This window comes from Molossus molossus, unplaced genomic scaffold (assembly GCF_014108415.1).
Source record: "Molossus molossus isolate mMolMol1 unplaced genomic scaffold, mMolMol1.p scaffold_m16_p_3, whole genome shotgun sequence".
Lineage (NCBI taxonomy): Eukaryota > Metazoa > Chordata > Mammalia > Chiroptera > Molossidae > Molossus > Molossus molossus.
In genome coordinates this window covers 28,540,933-28,562,594 of record NW_023425366.1, presented here as the reverse complement: position 1 = coordinate 28,562,594, position 21,662 = coordinate 28,540,933, and the positions used below count along the sequence as shown (strand labels likewise).

At 38.6% G+C, this 21,662-nt stretch overlaps 1 protein-coding gene across 1 annotated transcript in view; it reads right to left on the bottom strand.

The window, feature by feature from the left end:
* Nucleotides 1–21,662, bottom strand: part of DNAH5 (dynein axonemal heavy chain 5) — a 286,089-nt gene that overhangs the window by 100,814 nt on the left and 163,613 nt on the right. Inside the window, exons 42-49 of the mRNA XM_036278902.1 lie at nucleotides 19,591–19,698; nucleotides 14,289–14,442; nucleotides 12,446–12,592; nucleotides 11,617–11,858; nucleotides 8,549–8,725; nucleotides 7,935–8,136; nucleotides 6,742–6,884; nucleotides 5,626–5,760 (exon numbers count right to left, since the gene is read on the bottom strand). Coding sequence (XP_036134795.1) covers nucleotides 5,626–5,760; nucleotides 6,742–6,884; nucleotides 7,935–8,136; nucleotides 8,549–8,725; nucleotides 11,617–11,858; nucleotides 12,446–12,592; nucleotides 14,289–14,442; nucleotides 19,591–19,698 — 1,308 coding nt within the window. The remainder of the gene's footprint in view (nucleotides 1–5,625; nucleotides 5,761–6,741; nucleotides 6,885–7,934; nucleotides 8,137–8,548; nucleotides 8,726–11,616; nucleotides 11,859–12,445; nucleotides 12,593–14,288; nucleotides 14,443–19,590; nucleotides 19,699–21,662) is intronic.

The following is a 21,662-nucleotide window of genomic DNA, read 5'->3' as shown; positions in this document are numbered from 1 at the left end:
ACTTAGGAAGGGCCTCAAGAGCATAAAAAAGGACCAGTTAGAAATCATGGATACACAGTTAGAATTAAAGGAGGCATTAACTGAAATAAAGAATAATCTACACAGCTTCAATAATAGAGTATGTAAATCCAAGGACCAAACCATCGATTTGGAATATAAGGAAGCAAAAAATCCCCAATCAGAACAGCAAAAAGAAAAAAGAATCCAAAAAAATGAGGATAGTGTAAGGAGACTCTGGGACAACTTCAAGCGTGCCAACATTCGCATCTTGGGGGTGCCCGAAGGAGAAGAGAGAGAACAAGAAATCGAAAACCTGTTTGAAACAATAATGGCAGAAAACTTTCCTAACTTGGTGAAGGAAACAGACATACAAGTCCAGGAAGCACAGAGAGTCCCAAACAAGATGAACCCCAAGAGGCACACACCAAGACACATCATCATCAAAATGCAAAAGGTTCAAGGCAAAGAGAGAATCTTAAAAGCAGCAAGAGAAAGGCAGCTAGTTACCTACAAGGGAGTACCCATTAGGCTGTCAGCTGATTTCTCAAAAGAAACTTTGCAGGCCAGAAGGGAGTGGCAAGAAATATTCAGAGTGATGAAAACCAAGAACCTACAACCAAAATTACTCTATCCTGCAAAGCTGTCATTTAGAATTGACGGACATATAAAAACTTTCCCAGACAAGAAAAAGTTAAAGGAGTTCATCACTACCAAACCGTTATTATATGAAATGATGAAGGGTCTTTTTGAAGAAAAAGATAAAATGTATGAACAAACAAAATGGCAATGGATACATATCTATCAACAATGGAATCTACAAACAAAATGAACAGGAAGAACAGAAACATTCTCATAGATACATAGAACATTTTGTTGGTTGCCAGTTGGGAAGGGGGTTGGGGGAATGGGTGAAAAAGGTGAAGGAATTAAGAAGCACAAATTCATTGCTAGACTGACAAACCTCAAAGGGAAAGGGGGGGGGGAAGAAATATACCAAAGAACTTATATGCATAACCAATGGACACAGACAATAGTGTGGGAAAAGGTGGGAGAGGGGCGGGAGTGGGGAGGAGGGGGTCAATGGGGGAAAAATGAGGAACATCTGTAATACATTTTACATCCAAAAATAAAGATTTGGAAAAAAAAGAAAAAGAAAAGCCATTGGAAGAAAGCATATGGGTGAACTAGGAAAGCATCATGGAAGACGTGGGAACCTGGTTTCTCACTCAGTTTCTGCCACCAACTAACAGTGTGAACTCAAGTACTTTAATCTCCCTCCACCTGAGTGCCTTAATATTCACAGTAAAACCTGACATTTTTAGAAAACTTTACCATGAAAAAATACTTTCACAGAATCTCTTGTGATTCTCTTCTGTAAACGAGTCTCCCAACTGTGCTCCAAAGAGTCAAAATAATGTTCTGCAATTGCACGGACCCCTGCAGGAAGCAAGGACGAGACAGGAAGGTTTCAGGAGCCCAGCTCTGATGCACCAGAGCAAATCCTTGGCTCCTTGCTTTGCAGCTTAGTTTTCTGCATAAAATTTTATTTGAAACCACAGTTCTGTTTCTAAGGAAAAAATGTGGAGTTTCCTTCCCAGTTATATGATTCTCATTTTAATAAAAACTATTGCTATGCAAGTACTTATAATACTGTATCATTCAAAACTCTTTACAATTATTTTTAGAAGAGAGAAAGCCAGAATTCAGAAATTCTCTTCGGAAACTTTTTCTTTCCTCCTATCTACCCATATTGTTTAAATTTTGAAAAGATAAGTATGGATTACTTTCAAAATAGAAAAAATACATTAAAACAATATTTGTTTTGGAAATAAATGAGACATCTCTTTTAAAAGACCAGCTGATTCACTTCACCAAAGAATAGGGTGATCATAAAAGTTTTTGCCCAAAGCACACACTTTTGATAGTGACAGGGGATGCCATTAATTATTAATTTCAGACAATGGAAGTAAACTAGACTGTCCCAGGCAAAGAAGGGCATAAAGCCAGTCCTTTTACTGATAAAAGACATGAAAACGATACCACAGTGAACATGAAGGAAACCCTGATGAAAACCTGTCAAGTAACAGATGTGTGTCCCTGAATGTGCTGTGTGCTATCATGGTAACACAGGATGACTGGACGAAATCTATTTTCTCACCTAGAATTGGTTTGGATCCAGATAAGTGGGAGATACAGAGACAAATGCTCAGTTCCATCAGCCCTTGTTTAGCATAAAAGGCTGAAAATTACAGTGAGAAACTTAATTACAGCAGTTTGGCTAATTGAAAGCTTTCTAAAACTAATGACTAACTTAATTGAAAGCTCAGATGCTCAGCAGTCAAAACAGGCACTAAACAGAGTAGATGATCCCGTGATGCTTCTGAACAGAAATAGAAATAATAAATTCTGGAAGCCACCTTCACACTGAAGGGCAGGAGGGAACTGGTTTAAAGTAGTTGTGAATCAGGTAACGAGACTTGAAAGAATATAAATTTTATGTTTTAAAATCCTGCTTTGTAATTCTTCTAATTATCATACTTCAACATGGTACCATTGCTAGACACTTATTATATAGTTTATGAATTTGTATATCAACGAAGGGGTTGCTTTCTAGATAATGTATGCCTTTTTTCCAGGAAATAAATATCTCATGTTAAAGAGATGTACACCAAGGTTGTAGGTTCCACCCCAATGTGGATACATATAAGAGACATAGACCACAGATCTTTACCACCTTAAAGGGGTAAATATCACCAAGAGTTACTAACAAAAATTCAGTGACAAGGTCCTATTCTATACCAAAAATGTGGCTGGCCTTCTCCCTGGCTCCTAGAAGAGAGCCTTGAAACCCATGGAATTTCGTAAGTAATAGGAATGTCTTTATTATTCACAGTGGTAGGAAAACCATGTGAGGGTTACGGCCTTGAAGTACTAGTTATCAGCTTATCTCCTTGGACAGGAGAAGTCTTGGAGACTGAGTTCCATCACGTAGCCCACGAATCCTGCCTATGTAATGAAACCCCAATAAAAACTCTGGACACTGTACTTCAGGTGAGCTTTCTGGTTGGTAATAAACACCATGTGGCTGGAGGGTAACAAATTCTGAGGACAGAGGAGGTTAGCATTTGAGAGCCTCCCGAACTTTGCCTCAATCATCTCTTGGGCTGGCTTATCTCGATTCATATCTTTTATATTACTACCACAGCCATAAGCACAGCACTTTCCTAAATTCTGTGAGTCACTCTAGTGAACAATCAAAATTGAGAGGGTCACAGGAAACCTCTGAATTTGTAGCCAGTTGTCCACAAGTGTTGGTGGGCTGGAACCCAAGCTTAAGGTTATCTGAAGTGAGGGAAGTCCTGTGGGAGACTTAGCCCTTTATTTGTAAAGTCTTTGGCGACTCCATGTAGTTACTGTCAGAATTGCACTGCAGCCCTGAAGATTTAATCCAGTCTCAAGAAATGTGAATAGCTAGATAATTACCCAACATAATGGAAAAAAAAAAATCACACTTTGATTTAATGTTTTAAAATCTGCATCCTCAAGTAGAATCACAATTATAACTTTTAAAGAGAATATCCTCCTAAAGTAAAAAATATAAATTCTTTAAATGTAAAACAATATCAAGGAATGTGTATAATGTTAGCATCTTGCCAGCCTAGAATAATTTAACATGCTGTTCCCCAAACACAAAATACCGCTGCTGGGTCACTGCAGTTTGGGGATGACTCTCCACGCAGACCTTCCCATCACAACACTACGTAAATGGTAGTCATTTGATTGAAGGCAAGCCGATATTGAAAATGCCAAAAGACGAGCATTATATAGTTGACAGTCTTATTTAGAAACGTAATCGATGGTCTTAGTTTATTGGCATTCTGCAGTCACTAGTTACATTAAGAGAGAAAATGCCATGATTTAGCTCTGCTCTTAATAGTTTTCATTGCTCTTTGATATTTTCATTCTGACAACTAAAGAACAACAAAGTTCATCAAAAGCAAACTTCTTAAGATTTGGATTTTCCTAAAAACTTTCCCTCCATTCTCAATTTATTGAATGTGTCTTTTTATTGATTCATTATTTGTTCTAATACAGATGTGAGAGATGATTTAATAACAATTCAAGCATAAACTGACATTTATGATTTACTCTCCCATTTCAATAAGGTGTTAAATAACGTAGGAACAGGAGAAAACAACCAACCAGCCACTACAAACCCAGGTCATTCTTGGCAGTTTCATTGACAAAAGCAATGCAAATATGAGGGTTTTTTCTGTTACTCTTCAATGATATGATAGAGTAACATCTTTAGTATGTTAAGAGTCTAAGATTTCATTCCCTGTTGCAATTGATAAAGGGTGCTATTGTGAGATGTTTAGTCAGGGAATAATAGATTAAAGTGACAATACAAGAACTAGAGATTAGAAGGAGAATAAAAGGTAGACTGTAAAAAAAACAAATAGACTTGAACAAAGATCAGCTGGGGATTCCTTCATGCTACTACCCTGGTGTGGAATCATGAAGAAGTAGATTACATAGAGGGAGACAGGGAGAATGAAGAAAAAGAAAAGAATGTGAAAAGTATTTCTTTAGATACAGTAACAGCCCTTGATTCAAAAGTGATCTATCAAAGATGACTCCAATGTATCTAGCCTAAAGGCTAGAATAATAGTGACACCCAGAGAAAAGCAGGTAGTGAAACAGGGACCTAATTATTTTATTTGATTTGTGACTATAGTTTTAGAAATACTTTTTTTCTCTCTCTCCCTTTTACAGACCTAGCCTTTCCCCCGATAATACTTAACCTCTGTGGCAGCAGAAGACAATAGCCAAAACCTGACTAATGGTAGCAAGTCCGTACTCCTGGTCGACTTAAAACAACACATTGACCTAAATTATGTGTCAGTTTCTGAGCCCTAAGGTGGAATGACCCCCCTGGCTACTTCTCCACGAGACCAGACAGAGGGGAGTCCAGAGCAGACCTCAGAGCTGTCCTTCAGACCTGAAGAGATGGTGTATTACTCTCCAACCAGTCAGCCTCTAACACAATCCCAAACCCCTAAAGCACCCACAGCGTCTTGTGATTTTACCCTGCATATTCTGTAACCTACACACCATGAAGGAATCGGGTCTTTAAGAGCACAAGCTCGCCTGCACTCTAGGTTGGCCAACCCTGTAATAATAAAGGACTTCCTTTCTCCATGGCAAACTCCTGCTGGTGACTTTTTTGAGCCAGTTCATGCAGGCAGATGGACTGGGGTTTGGTGTAACAGTAAGGAGAGGAGGAAGTATGTTGAGGTGGAGGAATAATGACATTTCTTTCAGTCAGTTTTGGATTTTGCATGTTAACTGGCTTTTCTACATCGTTATTTTTAACAGGATTAAGGCCTTTTACAACTTACATAAGCTTTTTGTTTCTCCACGATTTAAGGTGTTCTATTATTTTAATCTGATTAGGGAGAAACTCTCTTGCCCTCGAATAACAGAGGTGATGGAAGACACGGAGGGGATCTACCCCCTGGGAGAGGGGAGCAGCAGCTCCGTGGGCACCGCGGAACAGTGGTGAGATTAGCCTCCAGCTTATCACAGACCTGGGCTGCAGGAGCAAACCCAAAGGACCAGTACCTGAAATATTAGTGGGCTGGTTGCAGAAGAAAAGTTCAGACTCTTGATCATGTGAGTTTCAGGATCGTATTTTGACATAAATCCTTTGATTATGACCGTTTTGGCTGTTCCTTGCTCACCAATTAACAGCACAGCCTACAATAGGAATTGAGAAAGAAATCAAAGAAATGCAATGAGATGATCGTCACGGGCTGAAGAGTGTCCTCCCCGCCAAGTCATGTTGAAGCCTTGACCCTGAGTACCATAGAAGGTGACTATATTTGGAGAAAGTGTCTTTAAAGAGATAGTTAAGTTAAAATGAGGCTATTAAGGTAGGTCCTTGTTCAATCTAATTCTCATCCTTATAAAAGGAGGAAATTTGTATACACAAAGAAACAGCAGGGATGCTTGCACACAGGTAAAGATCAGGGGAGGACACAGTCAGAGGACAGCCAGCCATCTGTGAGCCAAGGAGAGAGACTTAAAAAAAAAAAAAAAAAAAAAAAAAAAAACCTGAACCTGCTGACACCTTAATCTTGAACTTCAAGCCTCAAGAACTGTCAAAAAATAAAATTAAAAAATGTCTCTTGTTGAAACCATGCAGTTTGTGGTATTTTGTTATGTCAGCCCAGCAAAGCAATACAATAATCCAAAGAGAAGTATTTCTCTTCAGAATAACAAGTTAAAACTCACTTTCACTCATGAGAATTAACTAATTATGAAATAGAGCTATTCAACACTGATATTTTTCTCAGAGAATAATAAAAGGAGTATACTGGCCCTAGCCAGATAGCTCAGATGGTTATCGTGTTATCCCATCCCAAGATGCCAAGGTTGTGGGTTCGTTCCCCAATCAGGGCACATACAAGAATGAACCAATGAATGCATAAGTAAGTAGAACAACAAATCAATGTTTCTTTCCCTCTCCCTCTCTCTCCCCCCTCCTCTTTCTCTAAAAATCAATCAATAAATAAAAGTAATTTTAAAAATTATTTAAAAAGAAGTATATTAATTTGGGTAAATTTACATTAATTCTAAACAGCAAAATAAAACATTCTAAAATAAAGGCTAGCTGCTTCGTGTTCTCAAGTGACATTTTAAAATATGTGATTTTTAATAAAAGTTAAAGAGCCATACCTTGCCCTGCTTAGCAATGGTTTTAATTAGGAAGTCAGTCCTCACATTGTCAACATTTGGCACCAGGATGGAGCCATATTCTGGGGTCTCATTAGATGGATACTCATACTCCTCAGTACGTGAGTTCCAGTGCATCCATTTCCCTGAGGTAGACAAAGAATATTCTCCTCTTCATATTCATTCCTATTAATAATTTAACTAGCCGTAATGAGCAGGCGTCCTTGACACCTCATGAAGACATCTTCCAAAAACTCCTCATAAAATAAAGACCATTAAAATCAGAGATCTAAGTACTATTTAAATATGTGTTAGCTGAGTCAAAATTTCCCTGGGAACTATTCCAAATTGGTACTATTAAGAAATATTTCAAAGTATCCTGAAATTTTCTGTTTAAATATGTAGGTTTTCAATGACATAAAGTGAATATAAAACTATAGAACACTATGACAGTGGTATGTACCTAAAATCATTTTTTAATGTTTAATCTCACAACCTTTTCATTACTTACTTCCTTAACTGTAAGACCCAAAATTAAAGACCACAGGATACCATATATAAATATTGTGTATGTATTTTATATTTGTGTATATATGTGCTTTATATATGTTTGCACATATAAATACTTAAAGTACATAGATATAGATGTATACACACAAAATTAGTAAAAAAATATACTTTACGCTTTGTAATTTTTATATAAATTGCTGACTGCATCAAATGAACAGCTGAAAAATATTTGATCTCGGGGGATTTTTAAATTTTGTTTTTAATTCATTAAAAGTTCAGTACATGCCCGGCCCATGTGGCTCAGTGGATTGAGCATCAGCTCAATGGACTGAGAGGTCCCAGTTCCATCCTCCGGGCACATGCCAGGGTTTCAGGCTTGATCCCCAATGCGGGGTGTGCAGGAGGCAGTTGGTTGATGTTTCTCTCTCACATCAATGTTTTCATCTCTCTCCCCCTTCCTCTCTCTCTAAAAATAAATAAATAAATAAAACCATATTTTTTAAAGAGTTCAGTACACAAAATGTTTAACAAGAGGAAAGTGTGCATTTGGAACAGAACTGAACTAAATATTTGAAAAAGAAACAATTAGTTTTCTTCTCACATGAAAATTTTCATTTTAATTTTACAGCCAAGAGTTTTAATTACCCTTTAGAAATATATATATGAATGGAAGCTAGCATCCTCACCATCAGATGTGACATAATAGTCAAACATGGTGTCCTCAGTCCCCGCCAGAGGCGGCAGATCCAAGGTGAGCGTCTCCCGGGACCGCAGCCAGTGCTCTAGCCGGCGCCGACCGTCCAGCTCCAGCAGGGCGCCCACGCTCCACATCAGGGAGAAGACGTACAGCCTCCCCAGGTGCTCTGGCGTGACCTCTACACCTTGCTCCTGAACCGAACGAAAGAATTTTAATTACTTAATTCACAAACCGAAGCTTTGCTTTGAGGTTATAATGAAAATAGCAAAGATATAAAAAGGTCAACAGTTTTCCCCAAAAAAATGAGAACAGAGAAAAGATAAATAAGTCTGGGGAACAAATGCAGCACTGGTCTCAGGGAACATCAACCAAGCTGGTTTGCAAAATAAATCCAGAATGCTTACTGGATGACTGAACCTGCAGCTAAATGACAGAACCACGGTTTGCTTTGTGAAAAGAAAAAAATGACAAAATATGCAGGTCCATGTTTGAAACATCACCCCTCCCCACAGCTCTAACAAAATCAATTTCAAGTATTGCGCTCTCTGCACAGCGTGACTCCGCTAATAAGAGAGAAACTCCCCAGAAAACTGAGCCACTTGCCTTCGGGGGGATCAGACCCTGAAGCATGTGAATGCTTTGCACGATCACGAAGGCCTCCAGCGTCTCCATCTTGTGTTCTAAATTCTGAATACTGAAGTGATACAGGTCGGGGAAAGAGCTGGTGTAGAGCTGTCGAAGAATTTCAGCTTCTTGAGGTGAGCGTTTTTTCAGAAAACCCTGTCGGTTTACAGATTAATTCAACGTGTTAGTACATCAGGAAAATGGCCATTTTGGGGACAAAAGCTTTTAAATGATTGGTTAATAACAATATCTAATGATCATACTGCACTTACAATGGGCCAGGCGTTGCTATAAATTCTTTCATGTATGAACTTATTTAATGCTCAGAACAACCCTATGAGGGAAGAGTTACTGTTATCCTCCGTTTAGGTGTGAAGAAACTGAAGCCTACGGAATTTAAGTAACAGGCCCAGGATCCCACAGCTGGTAGGTGGCAAGGCCAGAACTCACACCCAGGCATGGACACTTTCATCTACTTCACTACACATGTTCTCAAGGCCTAAGCGAAGACGGAGAAAAGGCTTACTCTTGATTATACTATGCCAGAAGGAAATGAGGGGGCAAATTTATGGAAATAATTTTTAACAAGAAAACAAGTATCAGTGGGGAGAAAAGGAGAAACATCTGTAACAAAAATGAATAAATTAATTAAAAAGAAAACAGAATAAAACATGAAGGAAGGAAATCGACACCCGGGTTTTACAAAATGAGAAACAAAGATCTTCATAAAAAGCTGTTTCCTTTTTTTTCCTAATTTAATTAATAGCCAATGTAGAAAAATATCTAAGTCTTCTCAAAAAAATAGAGAATTTAGTCATTTGTGGACCCCAATATTAGGAAAGTACATGATATTCATAACAAAATACCACTTAACACAAAACAGTATTTTGTTATGGTGAAGAAAGTTCCCTTGGCATTAAGACATCAGCTCATTCTTAGAGACTCCAAACAGAAGCAATAAAATATTGTTTACAAATTATTCATCGATTCATGAATGTACCATGGTTTCATATCAACAAAAGCAAAAACATAGCACTTTTGATTTGATAGAACCAAAAACATCACACACAGGGCCAGTAGTCAGCTCGGCTCCCTGGAGCTGACAGTCCCATGGATACCCTCCCCTCTGCTCTGCCCCCTCATAACTCTCTGTGCGGCTTTGCACTGCTCTAAACACGTCCAGCCTGAGTGTTGTGAGTCTTGCTTCTTCCTACTCATTTGTAAGAAGAAACTGCATTATTTGTAGCAGCACTATTTACAATAGCTAAGATCTGGAAGCAGCCCAAGTGTCCATCAGTAGACGAATAGATAAAAAAGCAGTGGTACATATACACAATGGAGTACTATGCAGCTGTAAGAAAGAAAGATCTCTTATCCTTTGATACGACATGGATGGACCTGGAAAGTATTATCCTAAGAAAACAAGCCAAACAGAGAAAGACAAGTATCATATGATCTCACTTATTTGTGTAATATAATGAACATAACAGTCTGAGGAATGGGGTAGTCGCAGAGACATGGAAGTGGGGTACAGACTGATAATCCCCAGAAGAGGGGGTGGTAGGGGAGAGATAAACCATAGAACTTATATGCATGTTTGCATGAACAATGGACATGGACAACAAAGCTGAGGACAGGGCAGGGGGGGGGGGAATCAGTGGGGGAAAAAGTAGAAACATCTGTAACAAAAATAAATAAATTAATTAATTAATAAAAAAAATTTAAAAATAAAAGCATATAAAAATATTAGGTTTGTCTGCCGTTAATGTAAATACCCCATTCAGTCTCAATATGGACAAGGTATAATAGAAGCTTATTTAATAAATAGCAAACTTTAACTATTCATTAACTAGTAGCATAAGCATAGTTTTATTAAAGCCTTTGTGAATTGGCAGTATTTGGGGGAAACTGCATAAATAAATATATTTTGGGAGTTTTTGGTATCTGTAGTTACCAAGCCTAAATCTAGTATGGTGCTTTAAAATAAAAAAAATTAGAAAAAAACTTCTGCAACCCACCCTCCTCAGAGATTCTAATTTGGGTAGGCTTGGGGTGTGACCCAATCATCTGTGTTATGAGAACTGTCATTGGTGATTATTTTACAAAACCAGGGTTGAGAACATTTGCTCTGTATTCTCCTTAATGAATGAATTGTGAAATCTGAAATCTTTAGAAGCATTTTTAGTTACATATCTAACTATATGCTGTATCATTTTGCCATATAATCTCCTCCTTCACATCTTCATAGTTTACCAAATCTAAACCCTTTCAAAATTCAGAATTGTGTAAATTCTGAAAATGCATTATTATAAGTTAAGTTATACCCATACACAAACAGAAGCATAAAAATGTAATGGCAATATAAAATAAATATCTACTTCATCCAAATTACAAATTCACAAGTTTTTTATCAAAATCATCTCTTAAAAAAACCTATGTAAATGAAAATAATCTATGTCAAAAAAGGTTTCACGGATGGCTTATCTAATAAGCATTCTGCCTTACACAATCTAGAGTATATTGGTGGTAATAAAATAATTGAATCATCATGAATTGAAGAGATATATCTGAAACATTATTTCCAAGTAAAACTTAAAACTAATATAACTACCAAATCTAATAAAAATCCCTTATAGGCAATTTTAATAAATTGTCTTCTTCGGGTTAATATTCTAAGATGGTTGCTCCCAAACTTTATGCAAATGACTGCCTTTTTAAAATGTCATGAATCCCCAAAGCAATAAAATTAAATTTTATTTATTCAGTCACATTCTGGTGGGGTTACTGATTCACTCTGGCCTTGCAATTACACCACAATCTAAAGGTTGGAAATCACAGATCTAATGTGATTAGAAGAGCACAGAAGAAACCTGTGAGGGCCAATCAGGGTTTGAATGTCCCAGAGCAGTCAAGGATCTTCCATACACATTAGCATTAAAATGCAATTACACCCTGCAGGTGTGCAGAAGAATCAGTAGGCACTCTAAAGGAATACTAAAGAATCTGTTTTCCTCTTTAAGTACACAAAAGAAAATTTCCAATCATACCTCCAGAATCGGACTCCAGTCCAGGATAGAAGAGCTCATGAAAACCATTCCATTCCTTGAGACGGTAGCAGGAGAAGCATTGTCAATGTTATGAGGCTCAAAAATAATCTTGCAGTTTGGAGCCATGGGAATTCGATCGCCATTGGCAAGGGTTAGAGTTTTGTTATCATCCAAAACAGAGTTCAGATTTTCAATCCAGATGGCATCTACTGGACCATCAAGGACTATCCAGATATGCTCCCCTAGAATATACAAGCAAAAGCAGAGGGAGAAAGTATATATACACAAATGTAGCCCTTAATGAGTTTCTTTAAACAACCACCAAACACCAGTGTATATCTAAACTGAATAACTTATTATTAGTTCAATATAGACTTCATTTTTTATATATACAATTTTTTTTTTTCTGAAGAAGTCCACTTCTGGTAATTTTATAGGAAAATAATTTTATTTTGTTAATAGGCTATACTTAACTAAGAACAACATTTCTAAAATATTCATTGAAAATAGTTATGATAAAATCACTTCAGTAAATACTATCAATTTTCCTTAACAGCTTTTTCTATCTATTCTAAGATATCAGAAGAATACAGAAACATTTTTCAAAAAAAAATAATTCCCTTGTTAACCAAAAAATAAAAGGGGGATGGTGAAAAAGGTTTTAAATACACTAATCAATAATTTTAGTAATTCAATATTCACAAATATACTGATTTACAACTTCTTAGTCTTATATGAAAAATACAGTTTTTCTACTAATTTTAAAGAGCCACCAAGGATTTTACTTAGAAGTACATGTCAAAAATAGCACTTATGATTCATCTTCTACCTTTCTTTGCCCTCAATGTTTTCCTCCAAAGAGTAGAAAATATCCCATCTGTCCAGTCATTTGTGGCCACGTCCAGCCGACCAAACATCTGTGGGGCTGTAATCGCTTTGGGATTCATCCTCATTTCCCGGTGTGGTTTTCCACAATCTGTACCAAGTAAACCCAAATTTTAAACAACTCAGGTATAGAGTGAACCATCATTATGCAACATTGCACTAATTTTCGGTGGAGAGTCAGCAGGTGTTCAAAATATGAAAATGCAAAGTCTCATTGAAAATATACATCTTACTGCATTTCCAAGTTGTCCTAATTAGCCTCATATCTTCATGACTAAAGCACGTTTGTTTTTATCTTCTGTAAAAGAAAACTGCATATTACGTAATGGGAGAAAAAAGGTACCGTGTTGAAATTGACAAAGGAATTCATGCAATCTGAAAATTCTTCAAATTTCATAGCTCAAAAACCTTTTGTTTATGGTGTACTAGATTAAAATTTATATCTGAAATATCACCTAGCAGATGCCTCAATCTCTCCATTACCCATTTTGATTTGCTGGGATGTGTTCCTGCTCATTTGGAAAAAATAAGCCAAACTAATAGATTGTGGGAACCAAGAACTTTCTTTTGTAGCCAACCTCAAAAAAGGTATTTGAATCTTTCAAACCCTAAAACTATTCTTAAATGTGCTGGATTCTATACATAAGGGACTGTGGTTAATAAGCAGAAAAGTTACAAAAAAGGTTTAAAGTAGAAAACACAAAAACAAATACTAAAATGTTACATCCTGTGTGGAGATTGACACAGGCACATATGTACATTAGAAAAGGAGTTACCTTCACACCAACTTAGAAGATTAGACCAGAGTTCTCTTTTTCAAAATCACACAAGGAATCAAGGTAATTATTTGCAGTAGTTTATGGTGCTGAAATTCAACTTAGTCACTTTTCAGCTTTTTCAATAAATGATATCCATAAACTGGCAACACTTTTTTTTATTTTTCAATCAAATTACCCTTTACAAAAGGCCAGCAAACTCTTCAAGTGTATGAGGGAATCACAGGTGAGACCTGGACTTGGTCTGTTATTCAGAGGAACTATCAAAAATTATTTCATTATGGTAATAGGTAGACTTGTATCGTTTTCATGTAGAATGCCACAACATTTTTATGAAAGCACTGTAAGGAAAAAAATACTTGATTTTCAAAATGTTGGTTAAAGTAATTCCTCTAAATTCTCCTGTTAGGCATTTCTTGAGTGTCCCGATCACTCCATGGACTCTGCCTTGGAGTAGGCACCCTTTTGTTGCTGTCACCTTCTTACTGATGCCAGACCACCGCCTGCCTGTCAGTCTGTTCTCTACATGGCCATCAGATGGTCTTGTACCACAGGGTTGACCATACCATCCTCCCACTCCCCAGCTCAATAGCTTCGCATCACCTATAGAATAAGACCTAGATATTTAGCATGACTTACAAAACTCTTCATGCCACACCTACTGTACTAATTTGAATTTCCCCAAAAGCAAAGCCAGGGACAAGAATGTGGGTGCTAGGGTTGGTTGAAAGTCGGGGAAAAGAGAGAGTAAGATGGGCAAGGAGAGGAGTCAATGAAGGGCACATTGTTGAGCTGGTCACAGAAGCAGGGAAAATGGAAAGAAATGTTTTCCCCTATAGTCTATTAATGTGATATGATCTCTCTAAAATGTACCCAATTATCCGTAAAGCAGCATTCCCTCCTATAAAAATATATTCATGTATCTACTTCTGTTTCCTTTTGGGGCATTCAAATGTGTCACAACTATTAAAATGTGTCACCCAGAGCAATGAAAGCTTGGCTGCCCCTTACCTGTCATGGCTTTCATCAAGGTGTGGATACAGGTGGTTTTCCCTGCTCCACTGGGCCCCAGGGTCATCATTCCATGCCGAACTCTCTGTGTTTCAAACAGCTGGATGACTTTCAGTTTCCAAGGAGGATGGTTGATTAAACCAGCTTCTTCCACCTGAAAACATAACAAACCCCTTACATTGGGCCACATAAGCAGCGAGCTGGACTTATCCCTGTGCTCAAAATAAGCACAGACATGGAGCAGGGGGTAGAGGGATGGGGAGTTATTTTTAACAGGTTATGGAGTTTCAGTCTAGGAAAATGAAAAAAAGTTTTGGAGTTGGATGGTGGTGATGTTTCCACAATAATGAGACTGTACTTACTGACATTAAACTGTCCATTTAAAATGATGAAAATTGTAAGTTTTATATTATATATTTTACCACAATAAAAATATATATTGCGACTTCCGGTCAAGATGGCGACGTAGGGAAACGCAGTATCGCGTTCTCCCACAACCACATCCAAGTTACAACAAAACTACAGAACAACCATCATCCAAAACCGCCTGAAATCAAGCTGAATGGAAGTCCTACAACTACGGAATTTAAAAAAAAGGCAGCTACATCCAGACTGGTAGGAGGGGTGGCGGCGCGAGGGGTGGCGGCAGCGGCACGGCGGCGGCGCGACGGTCTGGTCCCACACCCAAGTGTGGCGGATAAAAATCAGGAGGCTCCCGAGGCTGGGAAGGTCCTTCCTGAGGACTGAGGGGTCCCCGTCCCACACCAGGTGCCCCGCTCAGGTTTCCAGTACCAGGAAGAGAAGTCCCCATAACTTCTGGCTGGAAAAACCAGCAGAAACTGAGGCTCAGGGAAGCTGACCTGGCTGGAGCCACAGGCAGCTCCCTAAAGGGCCCGCGCACAGACTGGTCGGACTCTCTCCCTCTAAGCTCGGAGGGGAGGCAGCTCCAGGGGCACCAGAGAAATACAGGGAGGAACTGAGCTGTTTGGCACTGGAGCGAGGGCTGGAGAGGGGGCTTTCTCGGGGACAAACGTGCTGTCAGAGGCCTTTGTTCCTTTGGTGAGCCCTTCCCTGGAGCGGCAGACAGTCGCCATATCTGGGACTCCAGCAACCTGGCTCACACTGGTAGCCCCGCCCTGCTGACTCCCTGAGGCCCCGCCCCACCCAACTTTCAGGCCCACCCAAGCTGTTGCTACTTGCTTAACCATAGGATTGGCCTGTCTTGGATCCTGCTTCAGGTTTTTCCTAAATTCTTTCAAACGAGCAGCATCGGGTCTCAGCGAGCCCCATACCTCTCATTAAGTAATACACAGAAACAAACACAGGGAGGCAGCAAAATGAGGAGACAATGAAACAGGTCCCAAATGAAAGAACAGAACAAAACCCCAAGAAAAGAACTAAGCGAAATGGAGATAAGCAACCTAACAGATGCTGAGTTCAAAATACTGCTTATAAGGATGCTCAATGAACTCAGTGAGGGCCTCAAGAGCATAAAAAAGTACCAGTCAGAAACGATCGCTGCACAGTTAGAAACGAAGGAGGCTTTAACTGAAATAAAGAATAATTTACATAGCTTCAATAATAGAGTACGTAAATCCAAGGAGCAAACCATCGATTTGGAATATAAGGAAGCAAAAAACGCCCAACCAGAACAGCAAAAAGAAAAAAGAATCCAAAAAAATGAGGATAGTGTAAGGAGCCTCTGGGACAACTTCAAGCGTGCCAACATTCGCATCTTGGGGGTGCCGGAAGGAGAAGAGAGAGAACAAGAAATCGAAAACCTGTTTGAAACAATAATGGCAGAAAACTTTCCTAACTTGGTGAAGGAAACAGACATACAAGTCCAGGAAGCACAGAGAGTCCCAAACAAGATGAACCCCAAGAGGCCCACACCAAGACACATCATCATCAAAATGCAAAAGGTTCAAGACAAAGAGAGAATCCTAAAAGCAGCAAGAGAAAGGCAGCTAGTTACCTACAAGGGAGTTCCCATTAGGCTGTCAGCTGATTTCTCAAAAGAAACTTTGCAGGCCAGAAGGGAGTGGCAAGAAATATTCAGAGTGATGAAAACCAAGAACCTACAACCAAAATTACTCTATCCTGCAAAGCTGTCATTTAGAATCGATGGACATATAAAAACTTTCCCAGACAAGAAAAAATTAAAGGAGTTCATCACTACCAAACCGTTATTATATGAAATGATGAAGGGTCTTTTTAAAGAAAAAGATAAAATGTAGGAACAAACAAAATGGCAAGAATACATATCTATCAACAATGGAATCTACAAACAAAATGAACAGGAAGAACAGGAACATTCTCATAGATACAGAGAATATTTTGTTGGTTGCCAGTTGGGAAAGGGGTTGGGGGAATGGATGAAAAAGGTGAAGGGATTAAGAAGCACAAATTCATTGCTAGACTGACAAACCTCAAAGGGAAAGGGGTTGGGGGGGTGGGAAGAAATAAACCAAAGAACTTATATGCATAACCAATGGACACGGACAATAGTATGGGAAAAGGTGGGAGGGGGGCGGGAGTGGGGAGGAGGGGGTCAATGGGGTAAAAATGTGGAACATCTGTAATACATTTTACATCCAACAATAAAGATGTGGGAAAAAAAAAAAAATATATATATATTGCATAAAACATATATATAGGCAAAAAGGAGGCTAAACATAATCAAATGTATGTCAAGCTAATAAGAAACATCTGCATTTGTCTTTGGGAATTGAATGCATTTATATTAACATTTTATTGAATGTACATTGTAAGAGCAACTAAAGGATAAAGATTCAAGTATCATCTGTATTTTAAATGTTTAATTTAAAAGATGACATTTAGCCTGGCTGGTGTGGCTCAGTGGATTGAGCATTGTCCCACGGACTGAGAGGTCCTGGATATGATTCCTGGTTAGGGTACTTGCCTGGGTTGTGGGCTCATTTCCCAGTAGGGGGCATGCAGGAGGCAGCTGATCAATGCTTCTCTCTCTCTCTCTCTCTCTCTCTCTCTCTCTCTCTCTCTCTCTCCCCTTTCTCTCTTCCTTAAAAAAAAAATCAATAAAACATATTTTTTAAAAATAAAAGATGACATTTAATAACAAAAAATTTCTAGCATACCAGGTTATCTGAAATTCCATGTAGACTTCAAGCTCTTTATAAATACACTAGGGTTTTTTTGTTTTGTTTTCTGTTTTTTATCCTTACTCGAGGACATTTTTCCATTTTTTGTTCAGATAGAGCAGGAGGGGGAGAGAGAGAGAGAAACATCGACATGAAAGGGACATATCGAGTGGTTGCCACCCGCACGACCCAACCAGGGCCAGGGACAAACTGCAACCGAGGTACGTGCCCTTAGCGGGAACCAAACAAACCCAGGTCTCTCGGGACCACAGGCCAATGCTCTAACCGCTGAACCAAACAAGCCAGGGCGATACACTAGATTTTTATCTATCAGATACATATGGCTGTTACTCTGTGCCAAACTATCCCAAGTTTATAACAACACTATAAGATTGGTTCTATTGATATCTTCGTTTAACAGATAAGGAAACTAAGGCACAGTGAGACTAAGTAATTTGGCCAAGATTAAACCTTGTAAAGACATGAGGTAGGGATTTTGTATTTCTTTATTGATTTTAGAGAGAAAGGAAAGGAGAGGGAGAGAGAGAGATAGAAGCATCAGTGAGAGAGAATGTTGATTGGCGGCTTCCTGCATGCCCTCCACCGGGGATTTGGCCCACAACCTGGGCAGATGGCCTGACTAGGAATTGAACCAGCGACCTCTTGGTGCATGGGTTGATGCTCAACCACTGAGCCACACCAGCTGGGCTGAGGTGGGGATTTGAGCCCAAGAAATTAAGCTCCATGGTCCATACTCTTAACTAGTATACTATGTTTAAACGCATTATAAATGGTGCTTTTATTTTTACTTAAATAATTTTGGATAATAATCATGTATCACTTTACACTATGTATATACTCTTCAGATTTTTCACATGCTACAAATTTCTAATGTAACTCACCTTATAAATTACTTTATATTTAGCTTTTTAGGTAATGTTACAGTTAAGTGGGCCATTTGATAAAGAAACCATTTACAAAATGAATTATCATTCTTACTTGATAAAAAAAAAGATTAAGACTTTTAGACACTATATTTTTAAAACCAAATTATCTATTTAATACTACCATATTTGATTTGTATTATAAATATCTTCAAGGAACTGAAATGTATTTTACAAATATGAGCTAATCACCATTTCTATGAAACATTTCCCCCCAGCTCTTCTGCATCGGAAAGGAAATTGAGGCACAAGGTGTGCATAATTCATTTCCATTCCTAGGAGACTATAAAAAGTTAAAGCTGCACCAAGTATCACAGGAAATCCAGACACCTCATGGTGTGGACACGTGCAGATTCCCCCAGAGCCTGACAAAGGAATCATTAAGAGATCATGAGGGAGCCCTGGCCAGTTTGGCTCAGCGGTTAGAGCGTCGGCCTGCGGTCCAGAGACCCCGGTTTGGTTCCTGCAAAGGACATGTACTTCGGTTGCAGTTTGTCCCCTGCCCTGGTTGGGTCGTGTGGGTGGCAACCACTCGATGTGTCCCTTTCACATCGATGTTTCTCTCTCTCTCTCTCTCTCTCTCTCTTCCTCTCCCTCCCTCCCACTCTATCTGAACAAAAAATAAAAAATGTCCTCATGTGAGGATAAAAAAAAGAGATCATGAGGGAAAGAAATGACAGCTGAGGAGTCCCACAAGGTCACCGCCAATGGCACTCTGACAGAGCCACACCGGACCTGGGGCAGGCGGCCCACAGAGCCCGCCAGCCCACTGGCCCTTCGCGTTTCTCTTTGGAATCTGGTTTCCATAAGCAACAGGGCCACCAGCACGTGGCCAATCGGCAGGAAGAGCTCTATCACTAGAGTGCAGCAGCCTCTCCTGAAACAAGAGCCACAGCCAACTAGGTCCTAGGCCAGCACATAATAGAATTTAAACATTCTGAGGTTTGTTTTACTACATTCCCTGGAAAACTAATAAAGTAATCCTTGGATATAAATAGCAGAAATCACTATTGTGCAAATTATACAGCAATTTTTATTGAAATATAATGTATTTATTCCACAAGTTATTGTATTCATTAGCAATAATATATTAAAATATACTCTGATCATAAATAAAAACAGCAGTCCCAGCCTCGGGTGTCATCCTGGAATACACAGATGCGCACTGCGCTAGCTCCTTCCTTCCCATGAAATGCAGGTGAAGCAGGCACAGTGTTCCTGCCCTGTGAAATGTATTACCTGTGTACTAATTGCCACCTCCAGTTCAGGGTAGCCTGCCTTGTCCAGAATAATATTTGGGAAGAGATCTTCAATCAAACTCAAAAATAAGGGTTCATCCTCATCAATCTCAAAAACAAAAGAAAGAGAAATGAGACCGACTGTTTTGGCATAATCATAGTGATGTCCAGGTAAACTGATGATGCTTAACACAGCCCAGATCATTTTATCACAACGACTAATAATTAAATAACACCTTCTTTGAAATTAAGAAATGTTTCCCATAAATTAAAAATTATTTTTAATAAAGGAAGAGGGGAAAGGGAGCAAAAAGAGAAAATGGAAGGATATTAAATATTGTCTACATGACAACCTTTCTATGAAATAACCAGCTTGTGGTATCGCTACATAGTCTAAAATTTCTAATTTAAATTTTTAAACAAATCTTAATGAGAGATAGTAGAAAATTCATTAATTGAAATTTGGTTCATACTTTTATTTTTTTTAATTAATTAATTTATTTTTGTTACAGATGTTTCTCTTTTTCCCCCCACTGACTCCCCCCTTCTTCTTCCTCCCCGTCCTCTCCCCAGCTTTGTTGTCCATGTCCATTATTCATGCATACATGCATATAAGTTCTGTGGTTTATCTACCCCACCACCCCCTCTCCTGGGGATTGTCAGTCTGTACCCCACATCCACGTCTCTGGGACTACCCCATTCCTCAGACTGTTATGTTCATTATATTCCATAAATAAGCGAGATCATATGATACTTGTCTTTCTCTGTTTGGCTTATTTTGCTTAGGATAATACTTTCCAGGTCCCTCCATGTCATCTTTCTTTCTTATAGCTGCATAGTATTCCATTGTGCATATGTACCACTGCTTTTTTATCCATTTGTCTACTGATGGACATTTGGGCTGTTTCCAGATCTTAGCTATTGTAAATAGTGCTGCTACAAACATGGAGGTACATATATTTTTTCTGATTGGTGTTTCAGGCTTCTTAGGGTATATTCCTATAAGTGGGATCACTGGGTCAAATGGAAGTTCAATTTTTAATTTTTTGAGGTAACACCATAGTGTTTTCCATAGTGGCTGCACCAGTCTGCATTCCCACCAGCAGTGTACTAGAGTCCCCTTTTCTCCACACCCTCGCCAACACTTGTTTGATGATTTGTTGATGGCGGCCATTCTGACAGGTGTGAGGTGATACCTCATTGTTGTTTCAATTTGCATCTCTCTGATGATGAGTGATGTTGAGCATTTCTTCATATATCTCTTGGTCATTTGTATGTCCTGTTTGGAGAGGTGTCTATTTAGTTCCTCTGCCCATTTTTTAATTGGGTTCTTTTTCTTCCTTTTGTTGAGCTGTATGAGCACTCTATAGATATTGGAAATTAACCCCTTATCTGACACATCATTGGCAATTATGCTCCCACAAACGGTGGGTTGCCTTTCCATTTTGATGATTGTATCTTTTGCTCTGCAGAAACTTTTTAGTTTGATGTAGTCCCATGTGTTCATTTTTTCCTTTATTTCAGTTGCATTATGTGATGTATCAGTGAAAATTCTGCTACATATGATGTCTGAAATTTTGTTGCCTACATTTTCTTCTAGAATTTTTATGAATTCATGAGTCACATTTAAGTCTTTTATCCATTTTGAGTTTATTCTTGTGTATGGTGTAAGCTGATGGTCTAGTTTCATTTTTTTGCATATAGCTGTCCAATTTTCCCAACACCATTTATTAAAGAGACTGTCTTTACTCCACTGTATGCTCTTGCCACCTTTGTCAAATATTAATTGAGCATATTGCCTTGGGTCCATTTCTGGGTAATCTGTTCTGTTCCACTGGTCTATATGCCTGTTCTTGTGCCAGTACCAGGCTGTTTTGATTTCAGTGGCTTTGTAGTATAACCTGAAATCTGGTAATGTGATCCCTCCAACTTTGTTCTTCTTTTTCAAGATTGCTGTGGCTATTCGGGATCTTTTTTGGTTCCATATGAACTTTTGAAGTATTTGTTCTAGTTCTGTGAAGTATGTCTGGTATTTTGATGGGGATTGCATTGAATCTATAGATTGCTTTGGGT